At 39.8% G+C, this 26250-nt stretch overlaps 1 protein-coding gene across 1 annotated transcript in view; it reads right to left on the bottom strand.

Annotated features, from left to right (window-relative positions):
* The window catches only part of SORCS3 (sortilin related VPS10 domain containing receptor 3), a 419522-nt gene that overhangs the window by 224626 nt on the left and 168646 nt on the right, over positions 1-26250 (bottom strand). The window contains exon 3 of the mRNA XM_081863378.1: positions 3257-3356. Within this exon, the coding sequence (XP_081719504.1) occupies positions 3257-3356 (100 nt within the window). The remainder of the gene's footprint in view (positions 1-3256; positions 3357-26250) is intronic.

Raw genomic sequence — 26250 nt, forward strand, 5'->3', positions numbered from 1 at the left:
ATCTCCTAACACTTGTGTACAATTTATGAGGCTAATCATAGAATCAGGGATCGAACCTGCAACCTTGGTGTTATCAGCACCATGGTCTAACCAACTGAGCTATAATAAATCCAGTAACTTAAATAATTGGCTAGATTTGAAGCATATGTCTTGTGTTGGGAGATTTTATTAATGAAGAATTACCAATGCTCCCTGGCTCATTAAGCAGCCATATTGTGAACTCTATTTCCCAAGGTTCCTTGGCTGGAATGGTCAGTTCTAAGTACACCCAGAAGAATTCTAGAGAGTCCCTACCTTGAGACTGAGGCAACCATCCCTGCTAAAGCCCCAAAGGGGATGGACCAGGAATCTGTGCTAAATAGATTTATATATGGAATTATTTGCATTGTTGTACATGTCTATTTATGTGCTGGTTACTTTAGGATACCTGAAGTCTATATGCGTATGGTATTAAAATTATTTATTTATTTATTTATTTATACATACCCCGCCCATCTGGCTGGGTTTCCCCAGCCACTCTGGGCGGTCCCCAGCAGAATATGAAAACACAAGAAAACAGCAGACATTAAAAACTTCCCTAAACAGGGCTACCTTCAGATGTCTTCTAAAAGTCAGATAGTTGTTTATTTCCTTGACATCTGATGGGAGGTGTTCCACAGGGCAGGTGCCACCACCGATAAGGCCCTCTGCCTGGTTCTCTGTAACCTCACTTCTTTCAGTGAGGGAACCGCCAGAAGGCCCTCAGTGCTGGACCTTAGTGTCCGGGCTGAACGATGGAGGTGGAGACGCTCCTTCAGGTATACAGGACTGAGGCTGTTTAGGGCTTTAAATGTCAGACCAACACTTTGAATTGTGCATTGAGTAATGCATGAGGGTTCTTAGTAATTTTAACAGAGCTAGTAAAAAATGAGTAGCTTTATGCTGAGGTCAAGCATAATTTAATTAGGGTGGTGGAACAGTGTTGATAAGCTTCATATGGATATTGTTTTAGAAAAATCTATCCCTACCATAGTGTGACTAGATGCAAGAGAAGACAAGTTCATAGTTGTATAGAAAATTGTGTGTGTGTGTATAAAATTATATATGGTACGTGAAAAGTGGATAAAGAAAACTTTTTCTTCTTTTCTCATAACACTAAAATTTGTGGACATCCAGTAAAGTTGAATGCTAGGAGAACAGACAAAAGAAATTACTTCTTCATACTGTTTTCTTGTATTCTTGGATTTGAGAATTTCAGTGGGCGCATAAGAAATATATATACCTGCTCAACAGAACTATTAAAGGTGCAGTAGTGCTGTCATCTTTCCCATCCCCAACCACTTCTATCACTTGGCAGAGTACGTTTGCATAAAGGTGAAGGATTAGCAGTAAGGAATGTGATCAGGAAGCAATGGGTGCTGCTTTGGGGAAAGTCATTACAACAATCTGAATCTTGGGGTGTCTGGGTTTGTGGATTCTGAGAAAACATGCTGATAGCATGTGGACACAAAAGCTATCCTAGTCTATCATATGAAACAGAAGCTGATGTGATTTGATTTCAGAACACTGAGCAGGTCACGATGACTGATGAGTATACTCAGCCCGAGAAATTTAAAAACAAAAGATTCCCCGTAGATGTGACAGGACAAAACTGTAGCTATGGCGATGCGCCTGCCTTAAGATACCTGGCAGAAAAATAAACATCAGTCCTGAACCTGGTGACCTGACAACAGATGGAAAAAAATAATAGTAAAAATACTAACGGCAAAATGCACATTCAGATTGATATATAGCAGGTGACCAAAACGGCACTTTGAAAAAGATCAAATGTAATAGTTCCAAAGATTTCCCCTTACACAGCTCTGATGCTGCCATTTAGTTATCTACTATGGCAATCTGTCTCTGACAACACACAAGAGATAACGGCATCTGTTCCCTTCCCACAAAGTGAATCAACATGATGATTACTTTAGTTTAAAAATAAAAAAAAATTTATAACAAATGACCCTGGATTCTCTCTGCAAGAGCACAGAGAACATCACATGGAAAACAGTGACATCACTCTGGTTGCTACGCACTCCAAGCCAACTCTTAGCATTTTTTATTTGCCTCGCGCTCTATGCATATCCTTATTAGTGACTTTGAACTCTTGGCTTTTTGTATATTGTTCAAACCCCAGCAGGGAATGCTAAAATTTGCTAAACTTAAAAGGTAGCAAATAGAACCAAGGGCTGAAAGGAAGCAACAGAAGCCGAGTTCAGCTCATGTACTTCTGATACTCGATGAAAACTCTTAATCCTTTGTGCAAACCATAAGCTAAAAAACAAATGCAGCCTTGGGTTGTATCCAACTAAGACATGTTCAAAGTAGACCCCTTGACATTAATGAACATAAGTGATGTCCATTTATTTCAAAGGGCCTGCTATGGGTAGAAGTACCCTGTTCTTAATGGAGTCATACTGGGTTCAAACTAACATGAGGCCAAGTTGAAAAGTTATTTGCATAAAGAAGTAGACACATTGTCTGAAGAAACTGGAGCACATGGTTTATAATTATAGCTTCAGACCATATTACAGGTAAGGCTTAAAATGGCAGATGCTTAAGTCAGTCTATACTCTATAGTATAACTGCGAAGTCGACATTATTCTCTGAATTTCTGTCCCCACAGAGGTTTATGTGGCAACTGCATTGTATCACTTTTGTCACATGCTGAAGATGAACCTCATGACCCCAGCCTTTCACACACACACACACACACACACACACACACACACACACAATTGTAAATTGTTTTCATTGATTTTTAATATTGAATTTTTAATCCTGTAACCCACCCTCCGATCTTATGAAGGGTAAGAAATCCAATAAATAATAATATAAATAACAAGATAACAGAAATGCAAAAGAGAAATCAAATGTTAACAACATTCACATGCAGAACTGTGTAAACAATGAACCAATGTGCTTTTTAATGTGCCTTGAAACCTACCTTACAAATATTCCTATACTTAGAAGTACCTCCCATTCACAACAATGAAGTTTACTCACCTGTAAACTGGTAGAAGAACTGCAGCATTAGCAAGAAATTAGTTTGTAGGGTGTAAGCAACTGGGTGCAGGTTAAAAGCTCGTGCCAAAAGAAGAAGAAAACAAGAATCTGATTTACCAAAGGATTTCATGTTCTTGATATGGAGATGGAATTCTCACCTGTGTGAGCAGAACTTTTTCATTTATTTTTTTACTGTACTTAGCTACCTGTTCAAAAATAGCTTCCTTACCTTTCTCTTATTAGTAGGACTGACGTAAAGGTAACTCAGCACTGTTTTCAGTCCCACCTTGTCGTTTAGCTTTTCGTAAGTAGTCCCATAATCTGTGGACCTGTAATAAAGAGAAAATGCATTTAGTTACTCTTTAGGACTTTGGCAAAACTCCTGATCCATAAATGGAATGTTTGGCATCCAGCATCAATTGGGTGCTTTGTCAACAAGTTTGTGGCTGATATTTTCTTTAATCAGTTACTCTTTTTCATGTATCTAAGCATAATGATAGCTAGTATCAAGACTGCATTACAAGCTATTTATTTATATTGCTGAAAAGATACATTATTGTATTAGTTTGAATTTTCTCTTTGAAACTTTTTGTTCATTTAATATTATTCTTAGTATTCTTAGACACAGAATACTTAGACTGGTTAGGTCACTAGGCAGACCCTGTACAGTAAGTTTTCTTTGCGTAAACCAACTGATAAATGATAAGCTGATTCTGAATCTGCTTTAAAGATTGGAAGCACATCGCTTCGCCCAAATAATACTGGGAACTATCGTTTGTTAAGGGTGCTGGGCGCTGCAGCTTTGTAAGGGGATAAACCACAGTTCCCATGATTGTTTTTAGTAAACTATGTGCATAAAATGTGCTTTAAATGTATCGTATCTATGCAGCCTCAATGTAGTCTTTGGACTGCAAACAGAAAAACCTGAGCATAGGCTCATCCATTATCCATGGTTGTGATGTCACTCAAGCAGGCTGTTTCCTCTCCCCCATATTCCCAATTTAGCAGGTGTCATAGGCACTTCAAGCAAGCCCCATAATGCATGATGCTATGATTCATGGTCTCTTTCCTGACACAGAAGGGGGAGGAATGTATGCATCTCATCAGTGCACATGTAAGCCTCCATGTGGAATATCTCATGTGTTCTTTGAGAAAATGGGGGCAGCTGCCCTCTTCTCCATTGCACATGGGAGACCGAACCAAGTCATATATTAACTGGGTTTAAGATTTGGGGCTGTTGTTACCAACATCATCTCACAGAAGAGCAGCCATTTTTACTGTCTTTGCTTTCCATACGATGTCAGATTTTACTGGATGTCGCTTTCGATATGGTCCTCACTTTTAAAAGTATGTCGTGATAAAATTGTATGAATAACAACATGAAACTCACTACACACACAGCCATGTTCACTCCCAGACACCTTCAGACAGCACATTCATAAAGAGCAAGGACCATCACTTAAAGCAAATATAGGATATGAATCAAAGTTAAGATCATGAAGCAAAGGGAAACATGAAGTCAGAGGTAGAGATAAATCTGAAGGTCAAAAGTGGCAGAGACCAAAATCATCCCCACAGATCAGTCAAATTAGTATCTCTAGTATATTAAGATTAAAGTAGCTGCCTCAGTGCCAGGCATTCCCCCCCCCCCCCTTTCTGGGATGAGAAGTATTGGTTCCTATGCTAGCAAAGCCTGAAAGATACAACAGATGATCTGGAGGTGGCATTTGCAAGTGTAGATTACATCTCCAAGAGCTTCCTCCTTTATACCTTATCTCTTTTCCACCCTTCTTCTTTGAGAATACAAAGAGAAGTTTGCGCTTGTAAATACCGTATTTTTTGCACCATAACACTCACTTTTTTCCTCCTAGAAAGTAAGGGGAAATGTCTGTGCGTGTTATGGAGGGAATGCCTACGGGTGGCATGCCTACGGATTTTCCTCCTCTAAAAACTACGTGCGTGTTATGGTCGGGTACGTGTTATAGAGCGAAAAATACGGTAAATAAACAAATAAAGCTGTAAATGTTGCAAATGCATCTTGAGGAATATACGTTCTCAATATTCTACAGTGGAGGTTGGTCCATTAAGGGGGTCCATTGGGGCACTGCTAGTCATGGGCTAGTCTGTTAATTTCAGCTTCTCACTATTTCAGTATTAAGTTCAGTTCTTCACATTTCCACAATCACTTGATTTTTTATTAATTTTTTAAAAAGTCCTCGTGAAAATTTGTCAACATTTTACTGTGAATACACACATTTTTGCAAGGCAATTTATCCTAATATAAAGGGGTTTTGTATCTTACCTTCACTCATTTATGCACTTATACAAACACTTCACCCTAGTATATGCACATTACTTGTCTGGAGAACTTCAGTGGAAGAGGGTTGTGTTTGTGATCGCATATTGTTTCGGAAGCGCGAATTTTGTTACCAGCGAATTAATTTAAAAGTGAGTCAAAATTCTTCACCATCCTTAGGCATGGTGCCACCAACCTCAGTCTGCCCTTGGATTCCTGCCTTCTTTCTTACAACCAGTCCAAGGCATGGCACTGAAAGTGAGCTTCCTCTTCCTTTGTCTCAGTGTTACCACTGAAGAATGAAAGCAGGGAGAAGATGAGGACAAAGATGAGGATTATTTGTCTCTGACTTTCTTTGGCTCTGGCACCATCTACTGTTGGCTTCTCTGCCTTATGTCCTACCATTCCCAATGGGCACAAGCCGCCACCACTCTTTTATTATCCAATATGGCAGGAAGCAAGAGGAATTACTGCAAAATACATAGTTCACCAGAATTCCTGGATCACAAATGCCCCCCCCCCCCTTTTCTTGATAGGCACTGCCATCACAGATGTGTCTGTCAGCCATTAACAACAATTGCCCAGTTTGCTCATTATGTTGATATATGACTGCATGTTTCGGGAAGATCTGAGAGTGAATCAAAAGTGTAGCATCTGAAAAGGAAAGATTCTGGAGAATCTGTCATGGATGATTTATAGACAGATCACAGACTTCTGCTAGCTGAATTGTGGTTCAATATCTCTGTAATGTGTTTCTTAAAACCACTATACATCAGAATACTTGTTGGCATACTGTTTCACTACTTTCTGCTCCCATTTCTATGAGTTCCCAGATGACTCTACATTTCAGGGGTGACCGAAGAAGTGCCTTCCACGTGTTGTGGGCCACAACAGCTCTCAGTTCCTTGTTCAGTGGTCAGGGATGATAGTAACAGTAGACCAAAACATCTGGAGGGTACTTGGTTAGCTACCCCTGCCATATTTGTTTCACCTTCCTTGTTGCACTGTAGCAGACAGCAAGCATTAATGTTAATTTCTTGCTGCATTAGGAACACATAATTTAGGTACACATTGCTTGTTCAGGGAAAAGAAAAAAAGTTACACCCACTCTTCTAAGTCAGATTACAAGGTCAATTGATTGTGGGATCCATAAGATAGGAGGTATAAATCAATACCACTGACCAGCTCTGTGCTATCACGTCCTTTGCCAATTTCTGCAATTGGCTTTTAATCTTAAGATGGGCCAAGACAACTTGAGAAACCACAGATTTAAGAGCATTTGGTCAAGATCCAAAGCTCCTTCATATCTATCTTGGTACCAAGAGCAGGCTTATTGCTGACAAGTGACCTCCTCTTAAAGCAGGTCTTGGAATTAGAGTTCCCTGATGTATATAGCTGAATACTGGTAATGTTGGAGCAATTAAATGCACAGCAGGAGACATCCAGTACTTGCAGATTCATAGGGTCAGGCAGCTCTTAATGGATGAATATCCCTAAATGCTTTGTAATGGAAATAGCATGAGCACTAATGTAACTCCTAACCTAACCCCACCAGCAGGGCTTAGGCTCTGAAGCATCCAAACTCCTATTATCACAGAGAAGAGGTATAGAAAGTCATTTAATAGTTGGGGTGCGGCTGTGGGTAAGTGTGAGAGAGAGCCAATGAGTGGTAATGCTAATTTACAGTGCTAAACTGGAAAGGGTGGTACATTTTGCAAAAAATAATAATGGGGGGAAATCACATATATCCTTCCTGAAAAACTGTCCCCCTTTCCATTATGTCCAAATGTCCAGAAAGCCTGTTAAATAGGGCAACAATGATTCCCCATTGAGAGTGAAGGCATAGATCATTGCCCTCACTCGCATTTGACTTTCGAAAACACCATCATCTAGGGATCAATGAAAAATTAAACAAATGTATACCCCAGTCATTTTACATTTATTTTATCGTTAAGTGAATATGAAAACAAAAATGAATGTGAAAAACAATGGTGGGTGCATTAGTTTTTAAGTGTCATGCTGGCTTTGAGTTTTGCCCTTCCTTTTGATCAGTCTACCTGAAATTGGAAACCATGATGTCACAAGTGAGCCATACCATTCCTGCTAATTTCATTATCCAATAAAGTGATCCTGCTAGTGCAAGGATTTCCACTTGCACAAGAGAATTTCCCCGCCCATCCTCCAGACCCTCCCCAAATCTGCTCCAGAGGGTTGGGGCTACAACACCAAAAATGATTGCCCACAAAAAAAATAGTCCATGCCTACTTATTCCAATATGTTTTCAAACAAATAATATAATAATCAGTTAATAACTGGACATTTTCTATTTCCCCAGCAGTTATGTCTACTTCTGAAAATACGCCATACTTACAGGCTTGTTATCCACTAATGGTCCTCATTCTTTAGCCATTTATTCATAATTTTTCTCACTCTTTTAAGGAAAAGGTAGAGGGGAAGTCTGGCTCTTAGTAACTTCAATCGGACATAGATCTTTTCTACTGGAATATTGGCCAGCTCCAGCCTTACAAAAATGGCCTGTGGGGACCTAGAGAAAAACCTAACACTTCCACTATCCTCTTTCATCTTAGCATCTTGCAATATTTAACAAGTACTTTTTACAATGCAGAAATGGAAATATAAGCAAACCTGATGCACAGACTGGGTTTCAGTATTTATTATTATCATTGCATTCATTTGTTGCTTTCAAAAAGTAAGAAAAAGTTTCAAACAACGTAACAGATACATTTTCAGCCCCCAAACTCCTCAGACACTTTGATTAGTTAGGGACTTGATATTAATTATGATCATATTAATTCTGTCTGCATCACACCCCATTATGCTACTACTGTTTTCTCCAGGTATCAAATGTTTTTTTAAAAAAAGATATGCAAAGGGAATAAACTACAAGTGACTAGAATTGTGAAAGATTTCAACACATGTTTTTAAAGGCCACAGAGATATGTGTGTATCTTTCCTATATCACAAAATAGTTTTAGAAAAGGACTAACAGCTCAAATAGGTGGCTGGGTGGCTGATCTATTTCCATAGTAGAATTAGGAGCAGTTATTCTGGCCAGGCAATAGTCCTTATAATTTCCACTTTCTGGTATACAGTTCTTCCTCTCTCATTCTCATCACACACCCCAAATGCTCCCAAACTTTGATGAAATGCTGTTTTACTGTTTTTATTATTTCTAAGGTAAATTCTAATACTTACCTAAACCTTTTAAGTCTTTTGAGGAAAGGTTGAAGGGGTTGGATATGCTTAGCCAAGAAGTAATATAACCATCTCCAAGCATTTGAAGAGTTGTCACATAGATGAGGGAGCAAATCTGTTTTTTGTGGCTCCAGAGGATAGGATGTGATTGAATGGGTTCAAATTACAAGTGAAAGTATTTGGATTAAATGTTAGCAAGAATGCCCTGAACGTGCAAGCTGTTCAACAATGGAGCAGACCGCTTTGGAAACCAGCGGACTCTCCTTTGTTTAAGGTTTTTAAGCTGAAGCTAGATGGCCACCTATGAGAGATGCTGCAGTAGGGAATTCTCTGCACCCATGGGGATAGGGCTGGGTGACCTTTGAGGGACCCTACAACTCTATGATTCTCTTTTATGAAAATAAAATAAATAGTGACTAGGTATCAGTAAAGGCTTCTTATTAATAAATAGCTATAGGGGATACTAATCCAAAATAGCCCTTGAATGGAAATGCAAAAAATAGAAAATAGAAATAGAAAACCCACATGCACACAACTTATGCTAAATGTATAAGCTTGATTAAAAAGTAAAGGAAAAAGGGACTGAGCCTGCCATGGGAATTGCACACATTTAAAAAGTGACACAGGAGACCTTTGTAAAAACAAATAAATCAAGCTTGCCCTTAATTATAATGGCACCCAATTCTTCCAAACCCCTATCAGGAAATGAGCACTTACAAATTAAAACACAGTAAACTTTCTCCCCGGTACCTTGTAGCGATGAAATTGCAAGAGGCAGGAAAATTTCCAGTTTGCTTCAGCTGCCCTTACAGGCTATGAAACAGTTAAACCACAATGCACCGGTCCGGTCCGTCCCAAATCCATTAGAGACTGGCTCACATATGGTTTACACATCATGAACATTGTAGCAAAATCAGCACCTATGGAAGTCAAGGCTTATTCCTTTCATTGTAAGTGAAGGACTCCCCACATACCCTACAATCAGTGGCGTAGCGTGGGGGTGCAGGGGGGGCCGGCCACACTGGGCGCAACATCTGGGGGTTAGGGTTAGGGGGCGCAAATCCATGGGTTAGGGGGCGCAAATTACTTGCCTTGCCCCGGGTGCTGACAACCCACGCTACGCCACTGCCTACAATAAAAGGGATCCGAGTAGTAACATCACCTTATCTTGCAATCTTGCAAATGAAGAGGAAAGTGAGGAGAAACAGTTAAGAAAAAACAGAAGAAGGTGGAGGAATCTCTGAAGGCAGAGCTCCAAATCATCAAAAGGGAACTCCTAACCTGCAGGGAAATATTTTATGCGTTGGGTTTTGGTTGTTTTATAGCTTTTGCTCTTTTACTCTCAGCTGCTCATAGACTTTTGTTTTTGTTTTTTCCTTTTTTTAACATCTAGTTTTGTTTTCTATCTTTAATTGTTCTGAGTCCCCTTGCATAGAAAGGTGGGTATAAATTTTAAAGCAAATATATGAATACCATGTTCTTAGCATAGCCTTCCATTTATCTATTCCAAGTCTTCACTTTTGCAAGGGCACTGAAGGTCAGCGACAGGCCTTTCAGTGTTTGTGTCCTGAGCCAGGGAAATGAGGGTTGTAAAAGATGCATCAGTCTCTCGGGACAGAGTAGTGTACACGCAGGAAATTATGAATTGCTCGCTGAGATAGATGCCTTTGTGTGTCTTTGCTCGTATTTTCTATCTCTCCTCTGTCTTTTTTATGATCTCAGGGTTCGTTTTTTTATAAAAACCCATGGCTCTAGGTGTTCTATATCTGTCTCCAATGTGCCACAGCTACAGTTGCCAGCTTGCAACCCCAGAGGTTTTTAATTCCTTAATGCAGCAGAAGCCAAGGCAGCCATAATTTCTCCCATTCATTTATCTCCAGAGCTGGCCATCTGCCTGCTCCTGCATCTTCTGTGCAATACACCTGGAAACCTCCCCAATCCCTGTGTAGGGCAAAAATAAAACAGCATGGGGTTGGGAGATGTGGAGGGGAAACTCACTGAGGATTGATCACCTGTTGCATGACACTTTGGAGAGCGGTTTAGCAATCTTGGACACGTGCTAGATCCACATATAATAATTTGCTACAACCACAATCTGTATAATCGGCCATAATGCTCTAGCCTGATATGACTGATGTTAATAGGATTTGTGAATCCTGCTTTGGCTATGCTGCTTGAGATCTCAGTTCAGAATCCTGAAAGTTGGTAAGAAGAATGTTTCTCTGCTGGCAAAAGTCACTCCAGCATATGACAACTTGAATGCTCTGCTTTGAAGGTGACAACCTAGTTAGGCCCTGTCTGCACTATACATATAAAGCAGTTATCATACCACATTTTAAACAGCCATGGCTTCCCCCAATTACTCAGGGACGCGCTGTGGTCTAAACCACTAAGCTTCTTGGGCTTGCTGATTAGAAGGTCGGCAGTTCGAATCCCCGCAACGGGGTGAGCTCCTGCCAACCTAGCAGTTCGAAAGTACGCCAGTGCAAGTAAATAAATAGGTACCGCTGCAGCGGGAAGGTAAACGGCATTTCTGTGCACTCTGGCACTCGTTCCAGTCCTCCGTGCACCAGTAGCGGTTTAGTCATGCTGGCCACATGACCCAGAAAGCTGTCTGTGGACAAACGCCAGCTCCCTCAGCCTGAAAGCAAGATGAGCGCCGCAACCCCATAGTCACCTTTGACTGGACTTAACCGTCCAGGGGTCCTTTACCTTTACCTTTTTACCTCCCCCAAATACTCCTGGAAACTGTAGCTTGTTAATTGCTACAATTCCCAGAGTTCTCTATGAAGAGGGATTGACTGTTAAACCACTGTCCGATAACTATAGCTGTGTGGAGAAAAGTGGTCTCCTGGCAACTCTCAGCAACCTTAACAAGCTACATTTTCCATTATTCTTTGGGAAAGCAAAGCAGTATGATACTACCTAACATTTATACTGCAGATAGGGCCTTAATCTGGTCTATGAATACCTAGCTACTCTTTTTACTCATGCAAGCAACATTAACATGTGATCCAGTATCATACATATCCTTCATGGGACTTAAAATCAGCCTCTCAGGCTTGCTTGTGCCAAATTCTGAAGTGAGATAGGTGATGGCAGGAGACAGGTCCTTTCTTTTGTGTCACCCCAAGAAGTGTGGCTGGTGCCATGCTGTTCTTATTTGTTTGTCAGGTGCATTTTATTTGTCAGAGCCTTTTAAGTATCTGATATTTTATGCTGGCATTTTATTTTATTTTACTGCTTTGCTGTGACTGGTTTTATTGTGATTTTTATTGTGATTTTTATGCTTCACTGATTTTACTATTTTATTGTGAGCCACTCTGAGAGCATTGCTGAGGAACAGTCTATAAATAAAGTAAAAGAGCATTTGCATCATTTCCAATGCATATTTTGGAGTATGCAAGAAACCAGTGGCCATCTCTCTCTCTCTCTCTCTCTCTCTCTCTCTCTCTCTCTCTCACACACACACACACACACACATACAGAATGTGACAGCCATTAAGAGCCATGTGACTATCCAACCATATTGGCCAGGGCAACTGCAATGGTCTTTTCTACCTTACTGGCATTTTCCCTACCTCAACTCTTCCTTTTCTTTATATTAATTCAATCCTTGCCAAAATGTTAAAGTTTTTTGGCAAACTGAATGTATATGTTTGTTTACATTATTACGAGAAAATTATGCCTCCATTTGGATTATAAGGATTTATTCCCCATGATCCTGATACCAATACATACCTGCAAAACCTACAAAATTAAGAATTATCCATTTATTTATTAATTTTTAGTTAGACAAGTGGAACTTATTACACAGAGATATCCATCGATCTATTACCAGAGAGAGGGAGTCAACATCTATTAAAAAAACAAAAAGAAAGGCCCATTTTAAGAGGAGGGACGCTTGGGGAATCTGATACTTGCAAATTCTGATATACAATGATCAAATGCACTAATGTCAGAACACTGTTATCCAATCAGATTTTACATTTCCTGGATGTTCCAAACCTGTTCTTGACTCAAATAAAGTATCACATTGCACTTAAAAATGAATGTGGAGAGAACATATATTTAGATATGTTGATATATTTCAGAGATGCATACTTTGATCAAAAATGCATTTTAAAAAGCTATTCAAATATATACTTAAACACATTTTTGTTGTGGAATGGACTTATATGTTAACACGTGAGAAGGTGGCGCAGACTGGAAATAGACCGATTTGTCCATCACTTCTTGAGATGTTGCAGCGACAAAGCAAACAGTGACTAGTTTGGCAAGGAAACAAATTTGAAAAAGCTTGTCCCTGGATTCCAGTTCTGCTGAATCATGCATCTGTCTAACCTGTCATCTCAGCTGTGAGCCTACAGTGATTTCCAAGCTGCTAATGCCTCGTCACTTTCATCAGGCCAAATCTCCCTTCAGTAGTGCTTTCTCTGTCATTTTTACAGAACCCGTTCAGAGCTTCATCTAACACAAAGCACCTTGGCTGGGAAAAATAAACTTGTCAGACACTGGAATCGATAAAACAGCCCAAACTTGAGAAGTCATTCCATTCCTGGCCAGCCCCCAAACAGGCAGCCTCGGGTCTGTAATGACAACTTAAAGAAAATGACACTCCCTCAGAGTGAGATGTCTTGGATTAGGGTGTTCACAACTGACAGACTATACTGTCTGGTTTCTAACCTCAACAACTAGAGGCCAGAGATGCCTGTCAGCTCTACAAAGAGCTCTTCTTATACCAACATAGGCTGCAAATTCACTAAATTGCCATAGAAGATGGAATGGTAAGTATAAGGTGTTTTCCGAGGATAGTGCATCAAATCTTATGGGGGATTTTGAGCTGTGTTTTTAAAAATAAATAAATAAATAATAGTGATATCCAGGCTCAACAAGCTGAGTTGTTACAAATATGAGACAAGCTTTATGACTCCACATCTGTGAAAAATGCAACTTCTTTAAGCCTTCTGCCAAGTTCATCCCAACTCCCTCTGTTCCTTCCACTAATGCACCTCCAATCCAATCTCTAACACACCTTCTTCTTGCTCCGGTGTTGGAGATCAGGAAGGAGTCAAATGTGCCGTTGCTCCCATTTTTTTTTTCCAACATTTCTCCAAAAAGTCTCAAATAAAACCCACACTTTTCTTAGGGTTCTTTGAGGAACATGTGGGGGAACTGAATAGCTTCTGTCACTAATTTTTAGCTTGAATACAACATAAGATTCACTGATTTTTAGCGGCTTGCAAAAAATGCATTTGTATTTTAAGGAGAAAGCAGATCTTGAAATCTGCTTTGGAAGATTTGGAGGTGGAGGTGAATTCAGATTTTTGTTTCACTGTTTTGGTGAGGAAAAATATGTTGGTTGTTGTTTAAAAAAATAACAATAATTTAAATGCTTATATTAAAAAAAATTCTATGTATTGAATGCAGTAAAAAAATAATAATACAGAAATAAAGCTTTCTGCCAGGGAATGGGGAAAACAAAGGAATATTAAAAAGGGGAAAGTAGTATATTAAACATATTTTAGGGAATATCATACTGTAAATGAAAGCTACTGTTCTCTCAATTATTCCACAGTAATTGACAATTTTTATAGTGAAATTTGGGCCTGAAAATTTACCTAGTTTTGATTTCATTAGCTTGGTTGGCAGGGTTGCATACACAGCTACCATGAAGACCCAAAAGAATATAATCAGAGTTCTCAGATCCAAACAAAATATGCAGAGAGATTCCAATCTGCCCACTGCCCTCAAACCACTGCCTCCTTCCCATTGACCTTGGCAACAGGGAGAGGAGAGGGAGGAAGAGAATAGCCCTTCTTTTCTTATGTAGATTTAATTAAGTGCTCTTTTTTTCTTAAAAAGGGGGGGTGATACTTACCTCTTGAAAAAACCACCATGTGTGCCAGCACACAATGGCTGCCTGGGCAGCAAAAAAAGGGGGGACGACCTCAATTTGTAAAAGGAGGAAACTGCCCATTTAGAGGATATTTGAACAATATATATATATACTACTTTCAGTGTCACAAGAGAAATTCCTGATGTTGCTTGACTACAATTCCATCATCCCTGACCACTGGCCACACTGACTGGGGTTGATGGGACATTTGTAGGGCATCAGGCTTCCCATCCTGGTCCTACAGGAACCTCTGGCATGATGCATCATGGCACCGCTTGAGGCACCATTTAATCTGGATGGCAATGGGATGTACAGGTGGATGCGCTAGCTGCATTTGAATAACTCCTGCCTCAAGTGTGTGGAGTTGTGCTTTGCTTCTCCCAAGCCGCATCCTGTCCCAACAAACGATAACCAATATGTCTGTGATTCTGACATAAGGCAGCTGCATGTTAATATGTAGGCATGATTAATCAATCAACAAGCTATCGGTAAGATTTAACTGCAGTGCAGGGAGAATAGGGGTAAACCAAGGAGAACAATATTATACCTTGCACATGTATATATCGCAAAGCTACTTGATGTTAAACATATTTTTGCAATAACCAGGGCAGCATAGTGAAGCTGTGACTGCTTTTATGAGTCAACAGTAATGTATGTTGAGGAGTGTTATCTGAAAGAATTATGTTTCTCTTCTACTTCATGCATAAAGTAATAATGGAGACTATGGAAGTAAATAATGACTGGGGAATTTTGCTGCAAGTTATTATCTTGCAAAGATATTGTGCAGAATACTTCCAAGATTTTGTAAGTATTAATCCCTCTTCCTTGGCACAGACCAATAAAATGTGTCGTTTTTATAACATCCTATGTGATTACACTTAGTGGCATTCTTGCTGCTGGGAGAAAGAAAAAGATGAATGGAAATGGGATCTTTGTTTTAATGGCACCATCAATAATTGCCCGTACCAAACTAATGACTGCATTGTAACCTAATGAGGAAAGCATAGAGTCCGGGATCTGTGCAATATAATGTATGGCCAAACAGCCTCTAGACACAATTGTGTGTCACATACTTTCTGAATCATCTATCACAGACAACAAATGAAAAGTTGTTTAAGAACTAAGACCTCCATCTGAACACCATAGCTGAGGATGAGCTGGTGAAGAAGCAGGAGAAACAAAAGATGCAGAGGTTGGATAGTTCCTGAAAGCTATCTAGGCCTTTAGTGTTTCAGCAGGACAGTAAGTATTGTGGCTTCTGTTTAACGCAGCAAAATGTTCTAACTGCTACCTTGACTCATCCCTACCAAAGCAAGCTGACCCCTATTCTCCCTGCACTGCAGTTAAATCTACCAGACTTTTAGAAGACATCTGAAGGCAGCCCTGCTTAGGAAAGCTTTTAATGTTTGATGGATTACTGTATTTTAATATATTGTTAAAACCGCCCAGAGTGGCTGGGGAAGCCCAGCCAGATGGGTGGGGTGTAAATAAATTATTATTATTATTATTATTATTATTATTATTATTATTATTATTATTCCTCCACCCCTTCCTAACCAACATAAAAAATCCCTGAGTTATAACTGTATATCCATCCAGTACCTTGTCACTGTGATCTCTGTGTTGGTACCTGACATTCTTTCCTATATTTATATGATATACCAGGCACTATGGTTTTCTATCTCTTTACACTGACTCCAAATCTGGTCAGGCAAAGAAAATGAAGGTTTTTGTTCTCTTAAAAGGGAAAACTAAAAACAGAACTACATCCTTGCCTGCTGACCTGATCAGTAAGATTATTGTTCTTTGAGCACATAAATGTGACATTCCAGGCATGAATTATGTGTGAAGGTTAAACTATGGTGACTACAATGAATTCCTACAATACCAAAATAATAAAATGTGATGGCAGGCATTTAGATGCCTAAAGAAGACAGGAATGGATTGAAGTTTTATTAAAATTGTGAAACTAAACTAACAACATGCTTAAAACATACTAAGCATTTAACTGGGGGGGGGGATCTTTGCATTGACTGCAAATAATATTAATATTATAGAAACACAAAGAAAAAGGAAATAATGTGTATGAAGTAGGTAGATTCATATTCCTTACAGTGCAATCCCAAGGAGGTCTGGGCAATATCTGATTTTCAACATCACAACATATCACCACCTAAACATTCTGATATACCAATATATTACAATGTCTGAAGTAAGGATGGAGCCATAGAGAGGCATTGGCTGGCTTCACGGTTTTTCCCACATTGTGATTTTTGCATAGTACACACATACATCATGATTTGCAATATACTGCCAGGTCAAAAACTATGAAACCGATATCACGATCTAGACTTCAAACCAGTTTTGGAGGATATAGTGATATATCACCCAGCCCTAGTCCCAAGGGAGGCTAGGGGAATAGGAAGATCTATGCATCTTCCTTGTGTGGAATTTTCTGTAAACCAAAACACACATACATTTCTAATGCGGGGAGGTTAGTTGTACCATAGACTGCCATAGGTGGAAGGCCCAATATTGGGGCCTCTCCAAAAAAGGCCATCTTTACCCTGCCTCTACTAGCCCATCAAATGCTCCATTTTGGGGCCTGATGCCAGAAACAGTACTGGTGGTAAAGCTAATCCCTTGGAGCTTCCCAGAGATGTAGTGGAGGCCTCTATGATGAACTGTATCTTTGCTGGCAATGATTTTCTTCACTGGTGGAAAGGCACTTCCACCCCTACAGCAAGCAGATGGGGACTTTGGATTGCTCTGTCCTGTTCTACTGATGAGCCAGTAACATGGTTCATACAACATCTGGGATTTAAGTGTTGCTGAGAGGTCAATCCTATACATGTTTATTCAGATGCAAACTCCATTTTCTTCAGTAGGACTTATTCTCAAACACGTGGGTAAGGATTGCAGCCTAAATTTTACTTTAAAATGCTTAAAACGAAGTGTGCAAGAGACAAAGCTGACATCAACAGATCAGAATGTTGAATTTGAAATAAGGGGGAGGAATAGACTTTGACTTGAGACAGCTGGTATCAGTGGATGGTCTATCAAGTGGATGTTTGTCTTTTGTGGTAGGAACTCTTGACTTCAGCAGTACGTTAACCATAATAAAATAACTGCAGTACATCAATGTCAAATTATTCATCAAAGGGCAATCCACATTGATCTCTACCTCAAAATGATTGCAATAACTTCTTTTGTGGTTTATCATCTACATCAAATTATTTTGACTTCTGTCCAATATAGGCAGCTTTTCATAGCACAGGCCATGATGTACGGACGGGGAGCCTTAAGTCCAGCAGTAAAACTCAATGAAATATTTGGAAGAAAAACAATTCAGCACTTTTTAACAACCTTTATAGTAGTATATGGGGGGGGGAGTTAACCCTTATAACACAATGCTATGAACATTTTGTGCTTGGCAAGTACTGCTTGTGCACAACCTGACTCAGGTTAAACAAACAAATGAGCTGGTAGGACTTTACAAAGTTAATGGGAGAAGGCAGATCAACCTTAAAAAATGAAAGGGAACATGGATGTCTGTCACCATGAAAACCACTTCAGATGCAGAACAAGCTTGAATGGAACATAATATTCACAATGAGCATTTCAGTTTGGACTTCAGATTTATTAAATACCCAAATGTCCAGTTATAAATTTGTTTTCTCTTTTGGAAAGTCCATTTTTCAAAAGGCACAGAAACACATATTTAGTAGTTGGCATCTATGTAAGGCATTTAATATAGCCTCATCATTTTATTTCCTTTTTCTTTCTGATGTTTAGATTGGTTAAAGCCATGAAGAGTAAACAACACAGTGTCAAAAGTTTTGAAATAGCAAACTGCCATGTGGTAAAAATATGGCCAGCTTTGTTTGACTTAACAATTCCTAATTTGTGTTCTAGTTTAAAGGATGTGAATCAATATATTTATCTTTTTTAAATGAAGGTGGGCTGGTTTTAGTTCAAGTACTGGTCCACTTTGCAGAAATGGTGGCAGTGAGCAGAATACGGACATGCCTGATAAGCACAACAGAAGTTCATCCATATTAATATGGTTCCTTTGCTTCTACATGGGCATGGCAGAGCTTCCTGCAGTGCTATCCCCAGCACGGCTGTGAATTTCTAATGCAAATCAACTGTTGAGCAATATTTATATTACAATAATAACTTGGAAGAACTTGTTTAATATCAGAAGACTTAGTGGAGCAGATGAATAGCTCCAACACGATATCCATGGGATAGAAATTCAATTAAAAACTGCAAGTGGCGCAGGAGTGCTAGTTATTGTTCAACATGCACCAGAGGGCCTTTCCTGAAATACAGCTATTAGCGACGCTGGTTGAGAAATTCTGTTTTCCTTTATGGCAATCTGTTAGCTTATATAGAAGTTAAATTAATGAAAGGGGGCGGGTGGAGATGGTGCAATGCATTAAAAAGCCAAAGATGGTTCTTTTTCTATAATTATGGATTGGATGCATGATAATTAAAGAAATTAAGGAGTGGCCAAAATGATTGTAAAAATGAGGAACCAATCCTCTTTAAATGTTTTTGATACAACTACTACTTTCAATATAGCCCACAACCTGCCACATCCCAATTATAATTAATTTATGCTTTACCAATCATTACTTCCATTTAAATGGGGCAGATTCTCATCTGGCTAACCTGATCCAAAAATACACAGACACCCACCCCACTCACACACAAAAGCAAATCTCACAACAGCCTAGCAAAGACAACCAACCACCCGCTAGGCCACCCCCAACCTCTCTCACCACCAAGGAAATACAACAAGTGAATAGTAAGAGAACCCATACAAGTGATGCTGACACAAAACCCCACACGTACACTAAATAGAAGAATAGAAGCATAACCACCCGACCCCACCCCACTCACCACTCCCTCCCCCTTTCTTCCTAACATAACAATGTATGCAACACTAATGTCTCACAACAAATGAAACTGATCTGTAGAAAACACAACTTGAAAAAAGAGACAATGCATGTATTTTTGTAAACGACAAAATATTTAATAAATATATATATATTTTTATTTAAAAGACCTGCTTTTGTGAGTTAGCATCTTTACCACTAGACAGCCCCTGAAATCCATCTGCACTCTTTTCCTCCCCTTACCTCTGGAAAATATAGTCTGGAACCAGTGGAGATTGCTGCATTAGTGCTAATGGAACACCATCCAACCAGCCTCAGTTTCCCCCCAGCCAGCCTCCACATGCCTGCCTACTTATTTATAACCAGCCCAGAGTGTGGCATTGCCTGTCAGTTTCCTCTTCACAGGTCTCAGTGTTGATCTTGTAAAACAGCAGTGACAAGGATGTGGCCACATCTAGAATTAGTTGGTTCTGCCTGTCATTGACTCTGGCTCCATCTACTATTGGTCTTCCTGCCTTCTGCCATGCCAGTTCCAATAGGCATGAGACACCACTGCCTGGAAACTGGAGTATGCCATCAACTGCAAGGGACCAAAAGTCTCTCCATCTCAATAGAAGAGCAGCTGCTATGGGTTGGCTTCTTTAGTATCTGTTAGCCCCTGAGCTCTTTCCATTCCCTCCTCTGGAAGAAAGAACTCTGAACTCAGATTATGATATCAATTGCCAGGGACCAGAAGCCACAAACCCATCTACACATCTCTAAAATATTGCACCTTTTACACCTTTTCCATGGAATAATTGTAAGCTGCTCAGGAAGCAAGTATATAAATATAACAAAGAAATGTGCACACACAGTTTATAATTGGTGGCACCACATATGCATGCTTTGTTATACAAATAAGGTACTGAATCAGTGCTGGGACTACAAAACCAGCCTGATTTTGAAAAGTATGTCTTGATGTGCTGAATGTTTGCACAGTCTAATCTCAAAGCACCTGTACATATTGAGCAGGAGGTAAGACAGAATGAAATCATATTGAAAGGTCTCTTTGATGTAGCAATTGGCTACTCCCCAGATCTATCAAATACATGCCAGAGCCCACAGCTGTGACTGGCCTCACAGTGGTAATGGGCTGGCTATTTGCCACATCTATAAATAAAATTCCAATAGACTTCTCTCTAGAAATCGTTCATAGGCCAATGTCACAAATGCATCCACATGTTCAGGACAAGACCAAGACCAAATGGGAAAGAGTTAGCAATGGGATACAAAGCTGTTCTCTCCGTAAATTAAGGTGCATCCATGTATCACCATTTTTTCAGCAGACAGGTTGAGTTCAAATGTGGCACAATGTCACAAGCATTTTGCCCTGTGTACTGATCATGCTTCTTAGTGCTAGTTGCTGCTTTTTTTCTGAGAACTATTAGCAAAAGTTTCTCCATGCATCATATTAGATCTTCCTCCAAGCAGACACACAGTAAATATGGAAATGCTACAAATGCAGGAAGTTGCCATACAAAGTCAGACATTGGGTCCATCTAATCCAGCATTGTCTATACCAGAGGTGGAGAACCTCTTAGCCAAGAGCCAAATGCATCCCTCGAGATTTCTCCATTCAGCAGTCAGGATTCTCCCCAAGTCACACTGACTCTCTTGGCTCTGCCACCATCAGTGCCCTCTTCGGTGCTTTTCCCTAGGTGGAATGTGCCCTTAAAATGTGTGTGTGTGTGTGTGTGTGTGTGTGTGTGTATTTAAATAAAATATTACCCAGTCTTCATTAGTACCAATTCCAATGGCACAACATAATTTGTATTTAAAAAGCTATCAGTAAAATCAAAAATCAAAAGCGCAACCAAGATGATCAAGGGTCTGGAAACCAAGCCTTATGAAGAATGGTTGAAGGAGCTGGGTAGGTTTGGCCTGGAAAAGGGGAGACAGAGAAGAGATATGATAGCCATCTTCAAATATATTAAGGGCTGTCACATGGAAGATGGCGCAAGCTTGTTTTCTCCTTCTCCGGTGGGTAGGACTCAAACCAATGGCTTCAAGTTACAAGAAAGGAGATTCTGACTAAAAACCAGGAAGAACTTTCTGATGGTAAGAGCTATTTAACTGTGAAATGGACTCTCTTGGGACGTTGTGGACTTTCCTTCACTGGAGGTTTTTAAGCAGAGGTTGGATGGTCATCTGTCATGGATGCTTTTGTTGAGATACCTGCATTGCATGGGGTTGAACTAGATGACCTTGGGGTCCCTTCCAACTCCACGATTCTATGAAATTCTAAAAACAGAAACCAAACAAAAAACAACTAAACAAAGAAGAAGTTGAAGAGTCATTCCCAGCCCTACCTGGAGATGACAGGATACGAACATGGATCTTTCTGCCTGAAAATCCAGGTGATCTACCTTAGAACTATGGTCCTTTCCTATGAAACAACTAAGGTTGAAGTTTCTTATGTCATAACTGTGGAACATGGTTTTGTGAAGGATTATAGCCTAATATATGATGCCATCACCAGTTTGTAGAGCAACATATAGTCTTAAAAATTGGACACTTTTTTCAATGTTCTCTTGCCATTCTTCTTCCTATTATTTAGCCCCAGGAACAAAATCCTTCTGAATGCATTACTCACATGCAGGGCAGTGATGCACAGCACAAGAAGTAGGAATGCACAACTTGTCCTGCCCTGAAATCTCCATGTTAAGAGTAGAATCTGAAGAAAACTCCCTAGGCATACCTCATGCTTGGGGTTTGTTCTTCAGATATCTGCACCCAATGTTGGTATCTTGTAGGGCCCATCAGTGCTCCATCCCTTCTGCTTGTTTAGAATGTGACTGCCCACCGCACAAGTAGCAGATGGAGCTATGATATTTTTTCCTAGCGCCAAAATTATAGTGGTTGCTACTCTGATCCACTGTAAATTTTGTGGCAGACCCAAGCACATAGCTAGAAAAAATATAAATGTTCTTCATCCTCTGTGGGATGGAAATAACCAGCTGTGCCAAATTTGTCTCGGTTTCATTTCTCTTCAGCAGCTGAGGAAGATCAAGAGTCTCTCAGGTAAACTTTCAAACTGCCCGCAGACACAGTATTTATTGGATATTTATTAGCCCCTATGCTAAAGTTATTAACTGAGAAGACATTGCTTTAGTTCAGAGGGTTTTAAAAAACAAAGAACAGCACAAACCATAAATATAAATGGGTGAAATAGAACATCAGCCGGGAGTTTAATTGAGAGTAAATAATTTGTTGCCATTCCTTACAAACACTCTTTCTAATACTTATATACTCAGTTCACTAAGTAGCACTGACTTAGAAACAATGTTATCATGTCCTCTTCACTTTTGACGGATTATGGCTATAGGTTAGAATAAATTGGATGCATATTTTATCCATCATTTCAATGAAGCATCTTATTTAAAACTCACCAATAAAAGTTCCACGAACTGTCAGCTCCAGCATATCACAAGACTTGGATGCCAGTCTTGGCAAACCTTAAAGCAGGATTGCAAATTTTGATCAACTAAAGACGTCTGATTAGCACACTGAGTTGTATCCAACTGCTGGACTAAAACAGCATGTGCATAGTCATATGGGAGGATTTCAATGTTGTGCTAAGGCAGGCTTCCTCAAACTCGGCCCTCCAGATGTTTTTGGCCTACAACTCCTACGTTCCCTAGCTAGCAGGACCAGTGGTCAGGGATGGTGGGAATTGTAGTCTCAAAACATCTGGAGGGCCGAGTTTGACGAAGCCTGTGCTAAGGCAACAGTTCCCTCAAGGCAAGCATTTTGGCTTGCCAGATAGAACAACCCACTCCTCTTTCCCATGCTGTTCTGGGGTTCTTATGACCACCACCCCATCAAATTAAGGAGGGTGCTTGAGGTATGGGGAAGGAAAGCAGGCAAAACTCCCTCAGACCTCCAAGAACAAAGGTGGCAATGGACCCATAGGACATCTGGAAATGACCCTTGTGTAGCTGCAATGAAGCATTCTTGTCAGGGATCTCATTTGTAGGAAGGGTCTATTTGCAAGGAATGTGAGCAATGACCCAGCAGATGAATAGGAAAGGAAGCAGCCGGCAGTGTGGCTATTAGCTTCTCCATTTCTCCTGGGCCTAACTGAGCTCCTTTACCCAGCAAGCTGTCTTCTTCTAGAGTAGAGATGGGAAAGCTCAGACCCTCCAAGCATCTCCAAGCCCCAGGACACTCAACAGCTTCACACACCCTTCCTAGCCATATCCACTCTCCCCAGATCAAACCCCCAACGAACCCTGTTTTTCATCTATGAGTGTTTTTGTCTGGGTGGAATGTATCTTTGAAGTCTGGTAATGTTTCCTGCTTGCTTGGATGAAGTGTAACCCTTAGGCTGCAAATGGTTCTCCATCCCAGGTCTAGAGCTCTCTTGCTCCAGTTCATGAACAGCACACAATGGCAGTCAGTGTCATAGCATCATACAGTCTAGACAAGCTAATTAACAACATAACAATGCTACCACAATTGCCGTTTCCCCCTTTCTCCAAAGCCCCCTCACCCAGTGCCAGCTGGACAACATTCTAAAAAAGAAAGTGAAACCTCCATCTCCATGTTTCTATCATGTGTACATTGCTTCTTCAGTCCCCAAACACTGATATAAAGGATTAAAGAAAAGAACTTCTAAAATAAAATGGATCTTAGATTCAAAACCAATTACCAAAGCATAATCTTGCTGAGATGGGCATGCTAAGAATAATTACCATGGCGAGATGAATGCCTGTTCTAGACACATTACAGAAGACTGTGTAATTAAACATAGCAAGCAATCCTCATTTATCTCCCAAGCAATTTGTGTTTTTAAAGGTTCACCTGCACAGGTTGGCAAGAAATGGAATTTGTGCAAAGCCTTCTGGGAATTCCATAGCCATTCAGAGCTGGAGGCACAGCAAAATAAAATAAAAAATGAACCTGCCACTAACAAAATGACTCCCAGTGCTACCACATTATGTGTCCTTTAAAATAATAAGGTTTGTGAGAGAGATACTTCAGCGGCAGCTTATATACGATTCAGGTAAAGACTCTTTCGTGGAATAAATAACGAGCAGGTGACTAGGCAAGAATGACACTAGGACAGATCCATATGTGTAAATCTGCTCATCTGTGCAATTCTAGACAAGGTATAGGATGTCAGGTATGGGCAAATAGATGTGGCTTGGTTCAAGATGGTCAGAGATGTGGGCCAGAGGTTCCTCACCACTGCTATATGCCCTACTGAGATCAGTGGGGCTTCCTTCCAGGTAAGTGGGTACAGAATTCCACCCTAAGTATCAAACAGCAGCTATGGGTGGAGCTGCTTCATAAAAACAAGACTCATTATTTTCTGCCCACCTTAACTGTATTGCTGTTTGTGATGGGAGTCGGAGTCCAACAACATATGACAAGGAAAGTGCTTGAATTAAACCACAAATTGTGGAAATGGGGATCATGTAAGTCATCTGGGAATCTCCTACTGGCATTGCATGGTGTGGAAATTCCTCCAAAGAGAGATTCATCTAGCTCCCTCTTATTTAAAGCTGCAGGAAAATTGCTAAGAAATTTGTATTTCACATCCTAGGGTAGCTGAGCTAAAGCACTGTCTTCCTGTTCTTATGCCACTTCTTTTTTAAAAAAACCCAACAACAACAGTTTTGGTTTATCAGTTTCAGTAATGTGGACTGTGGTTTGTTAGTTTGTATTTTTTTACTATGCGTTATGTATTTTCTTAACTTCCAGTGTGCAGTTTTGCATTTCATTTATAAAGGGAAAAAGAAAATAAATTGTTAAATAAATGAATTAAGTAAAAATTTATCGATGGAAATTTGAGGCTCTTGAGTGAATGTCAGAAATGATATTGTCACTACACCACACAGAATATGTGGGCATTTGGTGATAAATGATGAAAGGAAAAAATCTGGCTATTGGCCAAAGAGATTTAGCAATAAATGTATAAAATGTCTGTGTGGCAATCCTTGTGTAGGATATTTACTAACCTGTCATTCTAAAATTCATCTTCTACCAATACTTTATGGAAGCAAGAATGGGATTTGGAAATTAGCCAAAGGTACTTGATTGGCCTTGAGATTTTCCAATAAATATCAGATGTGTCTGTCAATTCCCACTGGCATCCTAAAATATGAATTATAGTAAAGGTCAATGTACACCAAGTTTATAGAAATGCATGCAGATATGAAGGACTATGAAGCATAGTACTTAAAATGCATTGAGGGTTTTTTATTTAAAATCAAGTGGTATATAAATTTTATTAAATAAATAAAATAAATGATCATTTCCCCTCTCACACATGCTAGCAGTGTCTAGCCAAGACCAGACAAACCATTATTGCTAAGTAAATCATCCCTGGCTTCTGAACTAGTATATGAAGCACCAAAAGTTTACTACAATATATCTAGTTTTACTGAATGCTTGCCCAAGAGTTCTCTATTAATCCTTCAGATATAGGCACACCCTCCCCCATCTCTCATTCACCCATTTGAGGCAAAACACTTGACTGCTTCTAGGGGAAAGGGTGCTCTCAAGTGAAGCAAATAAAAATTGCCCCGATGATGGATGTGTTTGCACAACCTAGAAACCAAGGTAAGAAATTCAATTTCCATGTTGCCCATTCTTTATAAAGTGCAGGACATCCTTCATCTTTTAACTCACTATTATACCTATACTTAGAATAAGGCCAAGGGTGAAGCAAATTAGGAAGTCATTTCCACGTTTCATAAATTAATCATTTGTGCAACCCTACATAAATTAATCTTTCAAACAAGCCCACATGGAACCATTGCTCTCGTGATCAGTTAGCTACATTGTTTATCATCATCAACATTGATATCGTGCCCCCTTCACAAAGGAGCCCAGACCAGCAAACATAAAAAAGTAATAAAAAC

The sequence above is a fragment of the Podarcis erhardii genome, assembly GCF_964252035.2.
Source record: "Podarcis erhardii genome assembly, chromosome: 5".
Lineage (NCBI taxonomy): Eukaryota > Metazoa > Chordata > Lepidosauria > Squamata > Lacertidae > Podarcis > Podarcis erhardii.